The following is a 19215-nucleotide window of genomic DNA, read 5'->3' as shown; positions in this document are numbered from 1 at the left end:
CAGCACTGGCCAATCACAGCGCTCAGCTCATAGCCTGAGAGAGAGCTGAGCGCTGTGATTGGCCAGCGCTGCAGCATGGGAGAAGGAGGCACCGGCAGGTTCCCCTGGGTGGAGCCTAACTGTAAAGATACCGGAGGCAATTACCGGAGAACGGAGCGGCGCCCAGGTATACCAGTAAGTGCAGGGGGGTCCCTGGGCGCCGCTCTACACGCCTGTATAGTTACTTTAGAAGTTTAATTCTGATGAAAGGTCCTCTTTAAGTAAATTTTAAGTTACTGTGAAATAGACACCTCCTATCTTGTGGATAGGGAAATAAGTATTTGTAATAATATAAACTCTTTAATACCAATTTTGCCACTTGAAAACTCTTACCTACAATAATGCGGAACCAGCCATTAAAATAATTGTTTTTATAGCCAGTTCTTTAAAGAAAATGCTGCATGCAAACGGACAATATCCGTATTTTGCGTACTGCAAAATACATACGGTCATATGTATAAGCCCTGAAGGGGCTGCAATTCTCCTGGAACAGAGCTGCAGTCGCGTGTATGGACATATCACTACAGAGCTTTTAAAGGAAAAACAATTTACAGATTTTCATACCTGGCTGAGATTCCACTATCGGTTTCCATTTTGGTTTTTCTTGAAAATAAAAAAAACAAAAAAGAAATTAAATTATTCACCAACACATATATTGACATTAACAGTTCAGAGTAAAGGTACTTTCCTTTAACGTACAACACTATATTCTAATGAATGCTACTAGTTTAACTTGAGGCCCCTTTACACTGCTCAATTAAGCACACTATTGTCGGGAAGGAATCATTCCTTCATGCCATTCAGCTGCTTGTATACATCGATCTCCTCCACTCGTCCCCCTACAGAATCTTTGTTAGCCGGCAGCAGAGTGCTGTTTAGACAGCATGTCCTGCTGCCGACAAGCGATGATTTAGGTGACCACATGAATGATCCTATTCCGCAATGAACGAGTGAAACACTTGTTCATTTGGTAGTCGGCGGCACCTTTACACAGGCAGATTATAATCTACCCTATGTTCGGGTGGTGTAAATGGGCCTTTAAACATTAGGAATACCTTTGGTCTTACCATATCCCTGTCTTCTGTACTCTTCAGCTCCGTTTCCTTTCTAAAAGGGAATGGACTTGAAGACTGAACGAATCCCTTCTTGACAATATTTGTACCTCTGACATCTCTCGAAGCATTTCTTATTTTATCTCCAACCTCTCTTCTAACTCTACCTCCCTTGGGAAGCTCTTAAATCTGTACTATGAGTTACCTTCATGAAACATGGGTCTGCTACCTTTATGAAACTCTTCAGCAAGTCAGCTTGCTAGAGACAGCTACAAGTGTGCACTCTCCTTAGCTACCCTTCAGGTTCTACAATTTGCCTGTATAAAAGCATACTACTAATATAAGTGTGTCACAGTAAATGTTATGAATATGTAAATAAGAGTGGGGGACTGTTCGCTCAATCACATATATAAAACATAGACAGCCTTTGGTACAGTGGCTGATGCTACTTCATTCTTCCTGCTAATGTTTCAGCAACTTTGGAGGAAGCATTCACAAAGCAAGAACTATCCTTAACTGCCAATTCCCTACTGGGGGTAAACATCACTCTGCTGCCGGCAAACAATGAGTCTGTATGGGGACGAGTGATGGCATTAGCAATCACTCCTCCCCATTACTGTAGAGGAGATCGCTGCAGGTTAATGCAGCGGTCTCCTCTACTGACGAGCAGGCAATTGCAAATTAAGTACATTTGACAGAAAAGGAGGAATGGGAGCTGGAGTACTTGATGAAAGTTAACTTTAGAGTGAAAAGTAGTTTATGGAAAACCTCTAACTCGAGAACAGACTCTCTTAAAAAAAAAATTTGCTTCCAGTCTGCCACAACTCCCCAAGCCATTTCCATAATATAAAAGCTTGTAGCATCTTGAACTTTGGATCCTCTCCTTTTCCCCTAGGCATGGGAATCTGAACTTAGGAACACTGACTATTGGGCAATGTCTCCTATCTCACACAAAGCATCAATAGCTATGAAAGCCCAAGAAACATGTTATAAAGTAATGTCCAGATGCTATCCAGTCCCATCTCTCTTACATCAATGGTATCTGACTGTTACAGGCTGTGGCACCCTAGAAGGTACTAAGACTCATGCACAGTAAGGTTGCCCTTTTTTGGGTGGTTTGTGAAAATAATCCACATAGTAACAGGCACTCCTATCCCAAATAACGAGAAATCAGTGCTTCTGATTATGTCTGATTTATTTTGCTCATGTTATAAAAAAAATCATTGACATGACACTTCCTATCCTGCACCAGTGGCAGTCCACTGATCCTTCAATGCTTGCTGAATGGTAGGAGGAGATTGCTATAACACAACGCATGAAAGGAATCATTACACTAAAAACCCGATTTTACTGGGAAACTTTCAGCTTTACATCTCCTTTTATGCCAGATTTTCAATTTGCTAAGACTTATAGCAACTCAACTTTTTTCCCCACACACACAACCTTTCTTTTCCATTCTCCTCCTTTTTCGTTCGCATTTTCCTTTTTTTCTTTATATGTTTCTAACTTTTCTCACAACTTTCACTACCCTTTCTTGATACTTTTTTATACCAAACTTGCTACACCCCTCCCCCCTTTTATTTCTATTTTCCATACCATATTATCAGTGTTGAACCTTTATGGTTAATATTTTCTTTTATTGCAAATGCAGCCTATCTTTTCAGGTTTTGTAATGCTATTTGAAATGAATAAACATTTGAATAATAAAACAGTAATAAAGGAATGGCACACCAAGACGCTCAAGAATTATCATTTCATCTGGAATATAATTAATTACTAAAGCTAACATGTCCACAGTGGCGACAGGTCCTCTTTAAGCTGCTCATGCCACCGTTTAAAAAAAGTGGATTGAGCTTGGCAGGAGGGGTTGTGGTCTTCCGCAAATTTACTATGGAGACTGGCATAAATTACAGCGTAGCTGTAGGCAAGCTCATTGCTGCCAAACTTACTAAGAGGCCTGCACTTAGGATAGGGAATAACTGCCTGAATGGCAGGGGTTCAATGGTTGGGGCCCCTGTTCTTGTGATAGACTGGGCCTCCTGTTCCCCCATTTGAATGGAGAGGCAGTCACTGCCAGAGATAGCCAAGTACAAGCACTCGGCTATCTCTGGCATCCCCATAAGGCAGGCATGCTCAACCTGCGGCCCTCCAGCTGTTTCAAAATAACAACTCCCAGCATGCCATAACAGCCTACAGCTACAGCAGGGCATTGTGGAAGTTGTAGTTTTACAACAGCTGGAGGGCCACAGGTTGAGCATGCCTGCCATAAGGCCTCTTTCACATGGGGGTGTGCGATCCGGCCGTTGAATGGGTCCACAATCCGGCCGTTCTGCAAAAAGACAGGACATGTTCTATCTTTTTGCGGAACGGAAGTACGGGACGAAACCCCACGGAAGCACAGAGCTTCAGAAGGTTTCCGTTCTGCGCTTCCGTTCCGCATCTCTGGATTTGCGGACCCACTGAAGTGAATGGGTACGCATCCGTGATGCGGAATGCCCACGGAACGGCACCCGTGTATTGCAGGTCCGCAGATGCGGTCCGCAATACGGCAACGTGGCACAGACGCCCATGTGAAAGAGGTCTAAAGCTGAATGGAGCAGTAGCATGCATACTTGACCAGCGAGTCGCTCCATTTAAACAGTGTAACACAATGTCCTTAAAAGAATCGTTATTATAAAACTTGTCCTATTCTTGTCCGTTTTGTGAACAAAAATAGGCAGTTATTAAAAAGAGTACCTTTCACCACTCCTGACATGCCTATTTTAATAGCTTCACACATTCCCCATGTAATAACAATCCTGGAGCATCTATTCTTAAAGCTCTATCTAGATTGTGCCATTCCATTATTATTTCAACTAGAAGTTATGAATGAATTGCTAGTAGTCTGCACCATTCTATTTTTATTTTTGTAATGTATCGGGGCAGTGATGCTGACCATTTTTGTAATATACTTTAATTACTGAAATCATACATTTCTATTAGAAAAATAGCTGTAAAGTGGCCCATTTTGAGCCTTAGCATCGCTCCTCTGTCTTCTGTTTACATAACATTGGAGACTTGCTAACCCTAACTGTTTTATGTAAAGAGAAGACAGAGGAGGTGGTAACAAATCAGTGCTGCCTTGTCAGACTGTGCACACCCCCAACTGGTTAACACCACTTTGCAGATTGCTAGCAAATCATTCATATCTTCTAGTAGAAAAAACACAGGAATGAGCCATAAGGATAGATGCTCTAGAACTGTTATTACATGGGGAATGCATGTAGCAATAAAACAGTCAAAAGTGGTGAAAGGTCCTCCTTAAAGAAAAAGCAGATATCCACATTTTGCAGATATGCGGTTTGCGGACTGCAAAATACACATGGTCGTATGCACGAGCCCTTAAGGGGCACAATTCTCCTGGAACAGAGCTACAGAGCTTTATTTAAAGAGAAAACAATATACAGATTTTCATACCTGGTTGATCTTTCACCATCGCTTTCCATTTCATTTTTTCTTGATCATAAAAATAACAAAAATAAAATTATGCACCAAGACAGATATTGACATTAACAGAGAATTCTGACTAAAAGCAACGTACAACAATACAGTCTAGAGAATGTTAATAGTCTAACTTAAACATTGGAAATATCCTCTTCTACAAAACCTTTTTATTGCAACCATTTTTCCAACCTTTCCCTTTTCTCAACAATCCACCCTAGCCCATGTCGTGGTCTTACCTAAACCAGGCTTGTCCTGATTGCCTCACAGGCTGACAGCCTGGATGAGCCAATCAGAGGGGCAGCAGGCAGGGAGCTGCCCTAGCTTAACGCCATCCTGTGTTGGGCTGTGGATAGCGGTCACTAGCAGAAAACGATCTTAGGGACAGTGTACAGTCACAATCAAGCTTCTATTTGGTTGTCAGGGAGAAGAGAACGATTAGAAAGAATAAGAATTGTGCAGAATAAGAAATTCGACCAGGGAAAGATTTCAGGGAGTGAGTAGCTGAGGCTGGCACAGGCAGCCTTCTAACTGCAGTTACTGCCAAAGGCTACTTTTACAATCGCGTTTGGTGTGGATCCGTCATGGATCTGCACAAACGCATCCGTACAGATAATACAACCACATGCATCTGTTCAGAACGGATCCGTTTGTATTATCTTTAAACATAGCCAAAATGGATCCGTCTTGAACACCACTGTAATTCAATCGGGGACGGATCAGTTTTCTATTGTGCCAGAGAAAACGGATCTCTCCCCATTGACTTACATTGTGTGCCATGATGGATCCGTTTGTCTCCGCTTTGTCAGGCGGACAGCAAAACGCTGAAGTGTTTTGGTGTCCGCCTTCAGAGCGGAATGGAGACTGAACGGAGGCAAACTGATGCATTCTCAGCGGATCTTTTTCCATTCAGAATGCATTGGGCCAAAGCTGATCTGTTTTGGACCGCTTGAGAGAGCTCTAAACGGATCTGACAAACGGAAACCAAAACTCCAGTGTGAAAGTAGCCTTATAATAGAGCTGCCAGGCAAGGAGGCATTGTACAATAGCACTTATTGGCTGCTCTGACTCCCATATTTTACTTTCACTTTTTCACCAGATGGCAGAGCTTCTTACAGTCGATGCTAGTTTAGTACAGCAAGTGCAGGGAGGAAGGTATGTGCCTCTGTAAGCTGATGTAGAAGAGCATGAGTGGACAGGGGTGCAGATAGTTCCAGGGGAGGAGGTGGAGAAGGATCAGGGCTGCCCTAATAACTGCAGAGCTAGTGACCCAGAGGCTTTGATGGCTTTCAATATCAGCAGTACAGACCACAGGCATGAAGCAGGAGCCTTGTCTGTGATGCCGGTAAGTAAAGCAGCTGCCGAAGGTCACCAGTTCTTTCTCCAACTGCTACTAACAGGTTACTCAATAATAATAAAGACACATCACACTTACAAAACCTGAGCCATTACAGGATAGATTTATCAAAGCCAACTTGCCTGGTCCCATGCAGGTCTATGTAGAACCTGGTTTCCAGGGAGAGTGGGTTCTACATAAACCTGTAAGGAGCTGTCTAACAGTGCGTGGGTTGGATTGTACAAACCCAGAGACTGTAGAAGGAGACAGTAGAGCTGAAGGCAAATACCACAGAGCCAGAACTGTGGAAGTGGCTGAAAGCCAGGTGTAAGAGTTAATGCAAAAAACAGTGCACATATTTTCGTTACAGCATTTTAGTAACATCATTTTCATGCAAAAAGGTGTCTGCCCATTACAAACACTTATAAAAGCCATTAAAAGTATAGGATAGAAAATAAGTGCCTGAATGGCATGGGTCCAACTGATCCGCAGGGCCTCATGTTCCCCCATTTGAATGGAAAGGCAGTCACTGCCAAAGATAGCCATGTACAAGCAATGGGCAATCTCTGGCATTCCCATACAGCTGAATGGAGCAGTAGCGTGCATACATGACCAGTGAGGCACTCCTTTCAAACCGGGTAACACAGAGCCTCAATTCTTGTGAATGCCAGAGATCTCATCAGTTGGACTACTGCCAATTAGACACTTACCTCCTATCTTGCGGCTAGGGGATGTGTCTATAATAGGATAATCCCATTAATATCACAGCTACAAGAAGAAGCATGGATACACAATCTGTTTTCATGACAGGACGCAAAACGATATAAAGATTTTCATACCTGGCAGTGCTTTTGCCACCACATTTCCTTTTGGTTTTTCTTGAAGATGAAAAAAAAAAACAGTGCGTTGTTAAGGGCATTTTACATACTTTATTAAGTACCGATTGGTTCTGTTCCCTTTAATTATATTATCCTTTATATTATTTGTAATGTAGTGAGTTAGGGATAGTTAGACATATATAAACCCCCCATTGTGCTGAGAAGGCCACATTTCTGAGTGATTATCTCAGAGACATGCATGCAGCACACTGGGCATCCTTAGGAGGAGGAGGGGCTGAAAAGTATAAGCCTTTTTGCACAAAGACAGATAATTGGAACTCAACTGAGAACATCATCCAGACAGGATGTTGTAAGGTCACTATCTCTATCTCGTATCACTATGGGGTGTTGGCCATGAGCTACGACATGGCAACAGGAGTCACATTGTATTGTAGGGCATCTGATTATTATTTACCTTTACTATTCTGTATGTGATTTGCTATATATATATATATATATATATATATATATATACACACATATACACACACACACAGTCGTGGACAAAAGTTTTGAGAATGACAAATATTCATTTTCACAAAAATTGAATTACATGCACTTCATACGTTTCAAAGGCTTTTATCGACAATTACATGACATTTATGCAAAGAGTCAGTATTTGCAGTGTTTGCCCTTCTTTTTCAGGACCTCTGGGCATGCTCTCAATCAACTTCTGGGCCAATTCCTGACTGATAGCAACCCATTCTTTCATAATCACTTCTTGGGAGTTTGTCAGAATTAGTGGGTTTTTGTTTGTCCACCCGCCTCTTGAGGATTGACCACAAGTTCTCAATGGAATTAAGAACTGGGGAGTTTCCAGGCCATGGACCCAAAATGTCCACGTTTTGGTCCCCGAGCCACTTTGTTATCACTTTTGCCTTATGGCACGGTGCTCCATCGTGCTGGAAAATGCATTGTTCTTCACTAAACTGTTGTTGGAAAAAGTTGCTGTTGGAGGGTGTTTTGGTACCATTCTTTATCCATGGCTGTGTTTTTGGGCAAAATTGTGAGTGAGCCCACTCCCTTGGATGAGAAGCAACCCCACACATGAATGGTCTAAGGATGCTTTACTGTTGGCATGACACAGGACTGATGGTGGCACTCACCTTTTCTTCTCCAGACAAGCCTTTTTTCCTGATGCCCCAAACAATTGGAAAGAGGCTTCATCGGAGAATATGACTTTGCCCCAGTCCTCAGCAGGCCATTCACCATATTTTCTGCAGAAGATCAATCTGTCCCTGATGAGAAGTGGCTTCTTTGCTGCCCTTCTTAACACCAGGCCATCTTCCAAAAGTCTTCGCCTCACTGTGCGTGCAGATGCGCTCACACCTGCCTGCTGCCATTCCTGAGCAAGCTCTGCACTGGTGGCACTCCGATCCCGCAGCTGAATCCTCTTTAGGAGACGATCCTGGCGCTTGCTGGACTTTCTTGGACGCCCTGAAGCCTTCTTAAGAATTGAACCTCTTTCCTTGAAGTTCTTGATGATGCTATAAATTGTTGATTGAGGTGCAATCTTAGTAGCCACAATTTCCTCGCCTGTGAAGCCATTTTTATGCAACGCAATGATGGCTGCACGCGTTTCTTTGCAGGTCACCATGGTTAACAATGGAAGAACAATGATTTCAAGCATCGCCCTCCTTTTAACAGGTCAAGTCTGCCATTTTAACCCAATCAGCCTGACATAATGATCTCCAGCCTTGTGCTTGTCAACATTCTCACCTGAGTTAACAAGACGATTACTGAAATGATCTCAGCAGGTCCTTTAATGACAGCAATGAAATGCAGTGGAAAGGTTTTTTGGGGATTAAGTTAATTTTCATGGCAAAGAAGAACTATGCAATTCATCTGATCACTCTTCATAACATTCTGGAGTATATGCAAATTGCTGTTATAAAAACTAAAGCAGCAACTTTTCCAATATTTATGTAATTCTCAAAATTTCTGGCCACGACTGTATATATATATATATATATATATAAAAGTAAATATATTTATTCACGTAGCCTGCTTAAGCCCATTTATTCTTAAATAATCAAATTCACGTTAAAACATGCACCTCAGAATTGAAGGTGATGCAACGCTCAAAGGCAATCACCAATCTGGGAATTAATGGTATATTGCTACAATATACCATCAACGTCAGATAGATACGGGTCCCATCTCTGGGACATACTCCTATTTTCAGAATGGGGTAGCCGAAGTGAAGGCAAGCCTGACGCACATGCTGGCGTGCTCTCCGTTTATCGCTACGAGGCTTCTGAAAACAGCTGAGCGAGCACACTAGACTGTTTTAGAAGTCCCATAGCGGTGAAGGGAGAGTGCACTGCCGGAAATTTGCTATTTTTGGAATTCCCATAGCACTGAACAAAAAGTGGCCATGTGTGTGTGTGGCTTCTCTCTATACACTTCAGATCCCTGTCCTGGAGATAGGAGTGAGTACAGAGACCCCCACCTATCTGACACTGATCACATATTCTAGCAACACGCCATCAATGTCCCAGATGGGCCAAACCCTTTAATGCTGCTGGCCTGTGGAGATACCAGAGGTAAATGAGCCCCTGCTGAAAAGACACTAACTGAAGTCCCATTAAGCCCCTTTAACATAAGAGCTTTTAGAGAGAAAACAATAAAGACTTTCATACCTGGCAGAGCTCTCACTAATAGTCTCCCTTTCAGTTTTTCTTCAACATAAAAACAACAAAAAAGAAATTATGAACAAACACAGATATTGACATTAATAGAGAATATTGAGTAAAGGTACTTTCCTTACATTTAACATACAACACTATACGATAGGAAATGTTGCTAGCTTAACTTAAAGGGGTTATTTTGGACTTAAAGGGCTTCTGTCACCCCACTAAAGTGATTATTTTTTTTTTGGGCTAGTGAAATTAGTTATATTGCGATATATGACAATATAATTGTGTTACTTACTTTGATCCAGCAGTTTCTGCAAAAAACTAAGTTTTAATATATGTAAATTCGGTCTCTACCAGCAAGTAGGGCGGCTACTTGCTGGTAGCTGCTGCAGAAATCCGCCCCCTCGTCGTGTTGATTGACAGGGCCAGCCGGGATCTCCTCCTCCGGCCAGCCCTGTCGGCATTTAAAAAATCGCGCGCCTGTGTTGATTTGGCGCAGGCGCTCTGAGATGAGGAGGCTCGTCTCCTCAGAACTCCCTCAGTGCGCCTGCGCCGATGACATCACCGAAATAGAAGACGTCATCGGCGCAGGCGCACTGAGGGAGTGCTGAGGAGACGAGCCTCCTCATCTCAGAGCGCCTGCGCCAAATCAACACAGGCGCGCGATTTTTGAAATGCCAACAGGGCTGGCCGGAGGAGGAGATCCCGGCTGGCCCTGTCAATCAACACGACGAGGGGGCGGATTTCTGCAGCAGCTACCAGCAAGTAGCCGCCCTACTTGCTGGTAGAGACCGAATTTACATATATTAAAACTTAGTTTTTTGCAGAAACTGCTGGATCAAAGTAAGTAACACAATTATATTGTCATATATCGCAATATAACTAATTTCACTAGCCCAAAAACAAAAACAAAAAAAAAAACAAAACACTTTAGTGGGGTGACAGAAGCCCTTTAAATGGTAATGGCATAGCCTTAGAACAGGAAATCATTGCTGATCATTCAGGGAGATACCCCCCTACTGCATAGAATGAGGGGCTGCAATACTCCTGGAATAGAGATGCAGTCACTTGTATGGGCACATCACGGTAAAGGTTTTAGAAAAAAAAAAAACAATATATATATACACACATTCTCATACCTGGCTGTGGTTTCACTACTGCTTTTTCTTTTGGTTTTTCTTGAACATAAAAATAACAAAAATTAATTATGCCCCAAGAAAGATATTGACATTACTAGAGAATTCTGACTAATGGCACTTTCCTTACATTTAGCGTACAACACTACATTCCAGAGAATGCTACTAATTTAACTTAAAGAGGTAATTTGGAACTTAAAGGGGTTCTCTGGAAATTAAGAAAAGGAAAATACCTAATTACTACTTTATTATAAATATATTCAAAAATACTTTTCATTAGTTATAATGGCTCATTTTGTCTAGGGAGCAATCAGGAGAAATAAAATGGCCACACAAAACCTGTCCTAATCACACAGTAGGTCAAGTTACTTTACAACACTACAGTGGCATAGAAATGACTGGGCCCCACAGGAAATTTTTGAATGGGGCCCCCCCTCCCCCAGTAATTTTTTCGCAACCCCTTCCTTTCATGCCACCCCCATTCCTGTGGCTAGTAAAGATCGCTCTCCCAGACCAGGCCCGGCAGATGTTCCATCAGTTTCCTACACTGTCTATACTGTCACTGTATATCATTTCATTGTGTTATACTGTTGAGGGGGCCCTGACAATCTTTGTTGTCCTCCTCCTTCTAGATGGGCCCCTTTTGGGTCAGGGTCCCAAAGCAGCCGCCTTCCCTATAGCTACGCCCCTGCAACACTGAGGTAAGAGCTGCCTCATTCTCCGCTTGTCAGGGATTATGACCCCGAATACAGTTTAATATGATTTTCAGCTGAATCTCTGTAGTAAAGGAGTTCATGAGGAGACATGAAGTACAGTGAGGACGGACAGGACAGATTATAGTGATGTGGGGCTGTGGTAATGGAGACTGCATACAAGAGCTGCTGCTTATTATTCACATCCCCACCCCTCTCTGCACTTGTCTCCTCATGAACTCCATTCTCACAGAGATTCAGCTGAAGATCTCATCTATATTCAGGATCATAATTCCTGACAAGCAGAGCAGAGAGGAGGATGAGGCAGCTCTTTAGCTCAGTGTTGTGAAGTAACTTGTCCTCCTGTGTGATTAGGACAGGTTTTGTGTGTACTAATAGGACAGCGGCCATTTTATTTCTCCTGATGATTGCATCCAAAACAAAACAAACCATTATAGCTAATGAAAGGTATTTGGGAATATATTTATAATAAAGTAATATTTAAGTATTTTAATTTTCTTAATTCCATGAGAACCCCTTTAAATGCCAAAGAGGTAGCCTTAAAGCAGGTGTCACCAGTGTTGATAGTTCAGAGGCGATCAGGGGAGATTCTCTCTCCCCCTCCCGAACAGAATCAAGGGGAACAAAGCCACAGACGCTTGCATAGACAAATCACTGTACCGATGCAATGAAGGGCATGCAACGCTCTTAAAGAGAAATGTGAAATAATGATAACCCATCCAGAGGATAGTTTATCATCATCACCCCTGACACCCCTGTTGATCAGCCATTTCAGGGGGCCGTGATGCTCACCGGAGCTCTGGTGTATGCTGCGGCCTCCGGGTACCTTACCAAGCACAGCGCTGTACACTGTATAGCAGTTGTGCTTGATATTGAAGCGCAGCTCCATTGACTTCAATTGGGCTGAGTTGCAACTAGGTCACATGACCTATGTACGGTGACATCACTGGCCTATGAAGAGGCCAAAGCGCTCACTGAGCACCCAGTCTCCTAACAGCTGATCAGTTGGAGAGCAGTATCTTTTCCCACATAACCCCTTTAATACTACTCGCTTGTGGGGGTACCAGAGGCAAATGACTCCTCACTGATAAGGCACTAACTGAGGTATCAGAAAGCTTAATTTAAAGGGATTCTGTCACCTCCCCTCAGCCAAAAAACGATTTAAAAGCAGCCATGCAGCACAGCTTACCTGGATTAAGCTGTGCTGTTTAATCTTGAAATCCGTCCAGCAGTTACTTTAAAAAACGACTTTGATCAATAAGGAAATGCGTCCTGAAGGTGCCCAGAGGGGCGTTTTTTTCTTCCTAGTGAGCCCAGTACCGCCCCTCTTTCAGTGCCCAGCCCGCCTTCCTTGTACTTTCTAACTGCCGCCCCCAGCCTGCCACAGCCTCTCCTGCCTCTCCTCCCCCTCCCTCACGCCGAACGAAGTCTCGCACAGGCGCAGTACCCACTGAGGGCTGCGCCTGTGCGATCATCAGGAGACTGAGGGCGGCAGCTTCATCTTCGTCACTGGGCATGCGCCGAGCCCAGTGACGTCCGATGCTCGCTCTTCCCTCAGTCAGCAGGGAAGAGAGAGCATCGGACGTCACTGGGCTCGGCGCATGCCCAGTGACGAGGATGAAGCTCCTGCCCTCAGTCTCCTGATGATCGCACAGGCGCAGCCCTCACTGGGTACTGCGCCTGTGCGAGACTTCGTTCGGCGTGAGGGAGGGGGAGGAGAGGCTGTGGCAGGCTGGGGGCGGCAGTTAGAAAATACAAGGAAGGCGGGCTGGGCACTGAAAGAGGGGCGGTACTGGGCTCACTAGGAAGAAAAAAACTCCCCTCTGGGCACCTTCAGGACGCATTTCCTTATTGATCAAAGTCGTTTTTTAAAGTAACTGCTGGACGGATTTCAAGATTAAACAGCACAGCTTAATCCAGGTAAGCTGTGCTGCATGGCTGCTTTTAAATCGTTTTTTGGCTGAGGGGAGGTGACAGAATCCCTTTAAAGGGGTTATCCCATCTTCGACAATGGGGGCATATCGCTAGGATATGCCCCCATTGTCTGATAGGTGCGGGTCCCAACTCTGGGACCCGCACCTGCAAGGAGAATGGAGCCGGAGAGAGTGTGGCTGGAGGACCCCGCCTCTCCCATTGAAGTGAATGGGAGCGCACTGCGCATGCGCGGCCACCGCTCCCATTCATTTCTATGGGGCTGACTGAAATAGCCGGCTCCATAGAAATGAATGGAGGGCGGCTGCGCATGCGCAGTGCACCCTCCTCAACTTTCTCCTTGTAGGTGCGGGTCCCAGAGGTGGGATCCGCACCTATCAGACAATGGGGGAGTATCCTAGCGATATCCCATGTTAGACAATGTGGGCATAACACCTTTAACCATCAGAACTTTTAGAGAGAACACAATATACAGATTGTCATACCTGGCTGAGTTTCCACCACGCTCCCTTTCAGTTTTTCTTGAACATAAATATAACAAAAAGTTTAATTATGCTCCACATAGATATTCAGGTTACTAGAGAATTCGGACTAAAAACTCTTTCCTTTAAACGTACAACACTACATTGTAAGAATGCTACTAGTTTTACATAAAGGGGTCATTTGGGACTTAAAGGGAATGTGTCATTAGAAAATGACCAATTGTTTAAAAATATGTTAAACATAATTTCAATAATTTTTTATGGTTATTTTTAAATTTCCATATCAATATCTACAGTGCCTTGCAAAAGTATTCACCCCCTTGACTTTTTTCATATTTTGTTACGGCCTTAAGTTCAATGTTTTGTTAATCTGAATTTTATGTAATGGATCAAAACACAATAGTCTAAGTTGGTGAAGTGAAATGAAAAAAATATATAAACCTATTGTTTAGAAATAGAAAATTGGCTAGTGTGTATGTATTCACCCCCTTTGTTAGGGAGCCCATAAAAGCTCTGGTGCAACCAATTACCTTCATAAGTCACATAATTAGTGAAATGATCTCCACCTGTGTGCAATCTAAGTGTCACATGATCTGTCATTACATAGACACACCTTTTTTGAAAGGCCCCAGAGGCTGCAACACCTAAGCAAGAGGCATCACTAACCAAACACTGCCATGAAGACCAAGGAACTCTCCAAACAAGTAAGGGACAATGTAGTTGAGAAGTACAAGTCAAGGTTAGGTTATAATAAAATATCCAAATCTTTGACGATTCCCAGGAGCACCATCAAATCTATCATAACCAAATGGAAAGAACATGGCACAACAGCAAACCTGCCAAGAGACGGACGCCCACCAAAACTCATGGGAAGCACAGAGACCTAAGGTAACCCTGGAGGAGCTGCAGAGTTCCACAGCAGAGACTGGAGTATCTGTACATAGGACGACGACAAGCCGTACGCTCCATAGAGTTGGGCTTTATGGCAGAGTGGCCAGAAGAAAGCCATTACTTTCAGCAAAAAACAGAAAGGCATGTGGGAGACTCCCAAAATGTATGGAGAAAGGTGCTCTGGTCTGACGAGACTAAAATTGAACTTTTCGGTTAAAGAAAACGCTATGTATGGCGCAAACCAACACATCACCCAAAGAACACCATACCCACAGTGAAACATGGGTGGTGGCAGCATCATGCTGTGGGGTATGTTTTTCAGCAGCCGGAACTGGGAAACTGGTCAGAGTTGAGGGAAAGCTGGATGGTGCTAAATACAGGGATATTCTTGATCAAAACCTGTACCACCCTGTGTGTGATTTGAGGCTAGCACAGAGGTTCACCTTCCAGCAGGACAATGACCCCAAACACACTGCTAAAGGAACACTTGAGTGGTTTAAGGGGAAACATGTAAATGTGTTGGAATGGCCTAGTCAAAGCCCAGATCTCAATCCAAGAGAAAATCTGTGGTCAGACTTAAAGATTGCTGTTCACCAGCGCAAACCATCCAACTTGAAGGAGCTGGAGCAGTTTTGCAAGGAGGAATGGGCAAAAATCCCAGTGGTAAGATGTGGCAAGCTCACAGAGACTTATCCAAAGCGACTTGGAGCTGCGATTGCCGCAAAAGGTGGCTCTACAAAGTATTGACTTTAAGGGGGGGGGGGGGGGTGAATAGTTATGCACATTGACTTTTTCTGTTATTTTGTCCTATTTGTTGTTTGCTTCACAAAAAAAAAAAAAAAAACATGATCTTGAAAGTTGTGGGTATGGTCTGTAAATTAAATTATGCAAATTCTCAAACAATCCATGTTAATACCAGGTTGTGAGGCACCAAAATATGAAAAAAGTCAAGGGGGGGTGAATACATTTGCAAGGCATTGTATATTTAAACAAAATCCATAAAAGCCTGCAGTTTTCCCACTGGGCATTAAACTTAAAGGGGTTGTCCACTTTTTACTATTGCCTCAGGATAGGTCATCAATATCAGATCGGAACCCCCATCGATCAGCTTTTTAAAGAGAAGGCAGCGCTCATACGAGAGTTCCCTTCTCTGCTCTGTTTACATGCTATTAGCAGCAATTGCAGGGTGAGCAGGTGTAATTACACATATGGTGTCCCCATTTACTTCTATGGGACGGCTCAGTCTGTTTAAGTGAATAGAAAGGAGCAGTCCTATAGAAGTGAATGGGGACACCATACTTGAAATTACACCTGATCACCACTGCAATTGCTGTGGCGAGCAGGTAAACAAAACAGCTGATGGTGGGGTTTCCGGGAGACGGGCCCCTGCCAATTTGATATTGATTAAATATTCATATGTGCCCACACTGATGAGAAAAATGATTATTTAATATATGAGCCTATAGGTGCATTTATACTGCCTGGCCCTGTCAAGGTGCAGAGGGCGCTACAGTTGGAGAGCAGAGACTCTGGGTGTAACAGCAATGCCCCCTTTGCTCCTAAAACATCATCTCCATAAATTGAAACATTGTTTTTCCTCAGCAATGCGGGCACATATTATATGAACACAGGATCAACACAGATGCCTTTAGCTGGCAAGCGCACGTGCAACAGGAACAGGCCATTCTATAAAGAAAATGCTGCATCCGTATTTTAAAGATCAACATTTTGCGGACTGCCAAATACATAGGTCCTTTGAATGAGCTCTGAAGGAGCAGCAATTTTACTGGAAAAGAGCTGCAACACCCTGTATGGACACATCACTATAGAGCTTTTAAAGAAAACAAAATATATATATTTTCATACCTGGCTGAGCTGCCACTACCGTGCTCCATTTCGGTTTTTCTTAAACATAAAAATAACAAAATAAATTTTTAACCAACACAGACTGTCTAACTTTCCTTTAACATACAACAATTTTTTTGCGGGAAAAGATGCATTTTTAATGCCACGATTTAATTTACCATGTCTTGTATTATATAACGTGAAAAAAAAAATATGGGGTAAAATTGAAGAAACAAAAAAAAAAAAAAAAACTACCAACAAAAACACAATTCTGCCAAGGGTTTTGACATCATGGCATTCACAGTGTGCCAATAATGACATGACATCCTTATTATGCAGCTCAGTAAGATTATGGTGATACCAAACTTGTAGAGTGTTTTTTTTTTTAAGTACTTAAAAAATAAAAATAAATTGAAAAAAGATCTAGAGAGCTGAATCAGGTCTCGCTTTTTGCGGAACAAACTGTAATTTTTAATGGTACCATTTTTGTGCTATGTTTGACTTTTTGATAACTGCTTTTATTGTTTATATATTTTATATGTAACACCGGTAAAGTGGGTGGGGGTGATTTAAACTTAATATTTGGTGGGGGGTTTTTCCCCCACTTTCTTTAAAATAACTATTAGTCCCCCTTAGGAGGCCAGAACCTGCGATCTTTCAATCCCTTGTCCCATTCACCGAGATATTGACATGCTCCCTGCAGAGTTGTGCCTCATGCATAGTTCAGCAGGGAGCTAGGCAGACCTGGTAAGCTTCAGGTGTCCAGGCTGCCATGGTAACCGATTGGAACTCTGAGATTTCACTGGATGGGCTCAGATCAGAAGGAAGCAGCATCCTTCTGCCTGACTCTAGAGATGCCGCAATCTGCAATGAATACGGCATATGAGGGGTGACTGCTGTATGATACAGCCAGCAACCGCCACTTATGGAGCAGGCTCACCGCAGCAGCAAGCTCCATACAATTGCGGGTGCATAATGTCATACATGTATGGCATTATGCTTTAAGGGGTTAAAGAACAAATAATATACAGATTTTCATACCTTGTTGAGCTTTCACTTCTATGCTCCCTTTTGGTTTTCCTTGAACATACAAAACTAAAAATTTTTTTTTTTTTTTAACATTAACACAGAAATTGGCATTACTAGAGAAATCTAACTAAAGGCATTTTCCTTTAATGTACAATTCTCTGAATGTAGTGTTGTACAAGTTTAACTTAAAGGGGTAATTGGGCTTAAACGCTAATGATGTAGCCTTAGAACTGGCCATCAGTATTTTATTAATTCAGGGAGAGCTTTCCCCACTGCACAGGATAAAGGGGTTGTGATTACCCTGGCTACAGTCGCCTGTATGGACAAATCTCTGTAGAGCATTTAAAGAAAAAAACAATATATAGATTTTCATTCCTGGTTGAGCTTTCCGCTTTCTCAATTTTGGGTTTTCTTGAACAAAAAAAAAAAAAAAAAAAAAAAAAAAAAGCATGAAAACAGATGTTGACAATAATAAAGAATTAGGACTAAAGGAACTTTCTGTCTCATTGGAACATAAGTTTCCGCCAACTGGAGCATCCTTTTCACCTCTTGCATCACCGTCCGGCTGCGGGTTCCGCCCTGATGATTGATGTAGGCCACAGCTGTGGCATTGTCCGACTGGACCCTTACCAGGAGACCCGCTAGGAGGGGGGTCCAATGAGACAGAGAGCGGAAAATTGCTCTGAGCTCCAGTATGTTGATCGGAAGGCGGGCTTCCACCTCTGACCACACCCCTTGAACTGTCCGAGCCCAGAGAACGCCATCCCAACCCAGGAGACTGGCATCGGTGGTGACGACAGACCAGAAGATTGGGAGGAAGGATCTTCCTGAAGCCAGATTCTGAGGGGACAGCCACCACGGGAGTTCCATGCGAACCCGGAGGAGGGAGGCGGATCTGAGAGTCCAGACCCCCTCAATGTCCTCCCCGGAGGACAGGGTTGGCTGTTGCAGAGGCCAAGTGTGAAACTGGGCAAAGGGGACAGCCTCGAAGGAGGCCACCATAAGCCCCAGAACCTGCATGCACTCCCTGATGGAGATAGACAGGGAATGCAGAAGGCGAGACACTGGCTCCCGAATGCGTGAGAACTTGCAATCCGGTAGGAATACCCGGGCTGCAGTGGTGTCCAGAATCGTCCCCAGGAAGGTCACCCTCTGGGAAGGTTTGAGAGAGGACTTCGGGAAGTTGATCAGCCAGCCGAACTGTTGCAGAGTCTGAACAGTGATCCTGACGCTGTCTTCGGCCTGGGGACGAGAGGGAGACTTTATCAGTATGTCGCCCAGGTAGGGCAACAGAGCTATGCCCCTGGTGCGAAGAAACGCCATGAGCGGCACCAAGATCTTTGTGAATACCCGCAGGGCTGTCGCCAGCCCAAAGGGAAGGGCGACGAACTGATAATGACGGCCGCCAATGGCGAAGCGCAGGAATTTGTGGTGAGATTCTGCGATAGGGACATGCAGATAGGCGTCCCGGATGTCCACTGACGCGAGGCACTCCTCTGGAAGAAGAGAAGCAATAACTGAGCGAAGGGATTCCATCCGGAACCTCCGCACCCGCAGGGACTTGTTTAAGAGCTTCAGGTCTAGGACCGGACCTACTGATCCCTCCTTCTTTGGCACTACAAAGAGATTTGAGTAGAACCCTGTACCCTAGTACTCCCAGGGCAGAAGGGAAGAGACCGCTTGTAAAAGGGCCGAGGCTCGGGCCAGATCCCCCGGAACCCAAGAAGGGAAGAAACGTTCCGGAGGTCTGGAAGCGAATTCTA

General features: G+C 43.7%; 1 protein-coding gene across 20 annotated transcripts in view; it reads right to left on the bottom strand.

Moving 5' to 3' along the window:
- Positions 1–19215, bottom strand: part of LOC122939068 — a 129352-nt gene that overhangs the window by 50324 nt on the left and 59813 nt on the right. For 13 of the 20 annotated variants that reach the window (XM_044295014.1, XM_044295016.1, XM_044295019.1 and 10 more), the window contains 8 exons: positions 17465–17503; positions 16445–16483; positions 13691–13726; positions 10564–10602; positions 9428–9466; positions 6747–6785; positions 4548–4586; positions 604–642 (listed from right to left, as the gene is read on the bottom strand). In XM_044295014.1, the coding sequence (XP_044150949.1) occupies positions 604–642; positions 4548–4586; positions 6747–6785; positions 9428–9466; positions 10564–10602; positions 13691–13726; positions 16445–16483; positions 17465–17503 (309 nt within the window). The remainder of the gene's footprint in view (positions 1–603; positions 643–4547; positions 4587–6746; positions 6786–9427; positions 9467–10563; positions 10603–13690; positions 13727–16444; positions 16484–17464; positions 17504–19215) is intronic. The other 7 variants (XM_044295015.1, XM_044295021.1, XM_044295027.1 and 4 more) reach the window with 1 other exon arrangement.

This window comes from Bufo gargarizans, chromosome 5 (genome assembly GCF_014858855.1).
Source record: "Bufo gargarizans isolate SCDJY-AF-19 chromosome 5, ASM1485885v1, whole genome shotgun sequence".
In the NCBI taxonomy this organism is placed as follows: domain Eukaryota; kingdom Metazoa; phylum Chordata; class Amphibia; order Anura; family Bufonidae; genus Bufo; species Bufo gargarizans.
This window is presented reverse-complemented; position numbering and strand designations above follow the sequence as displayed.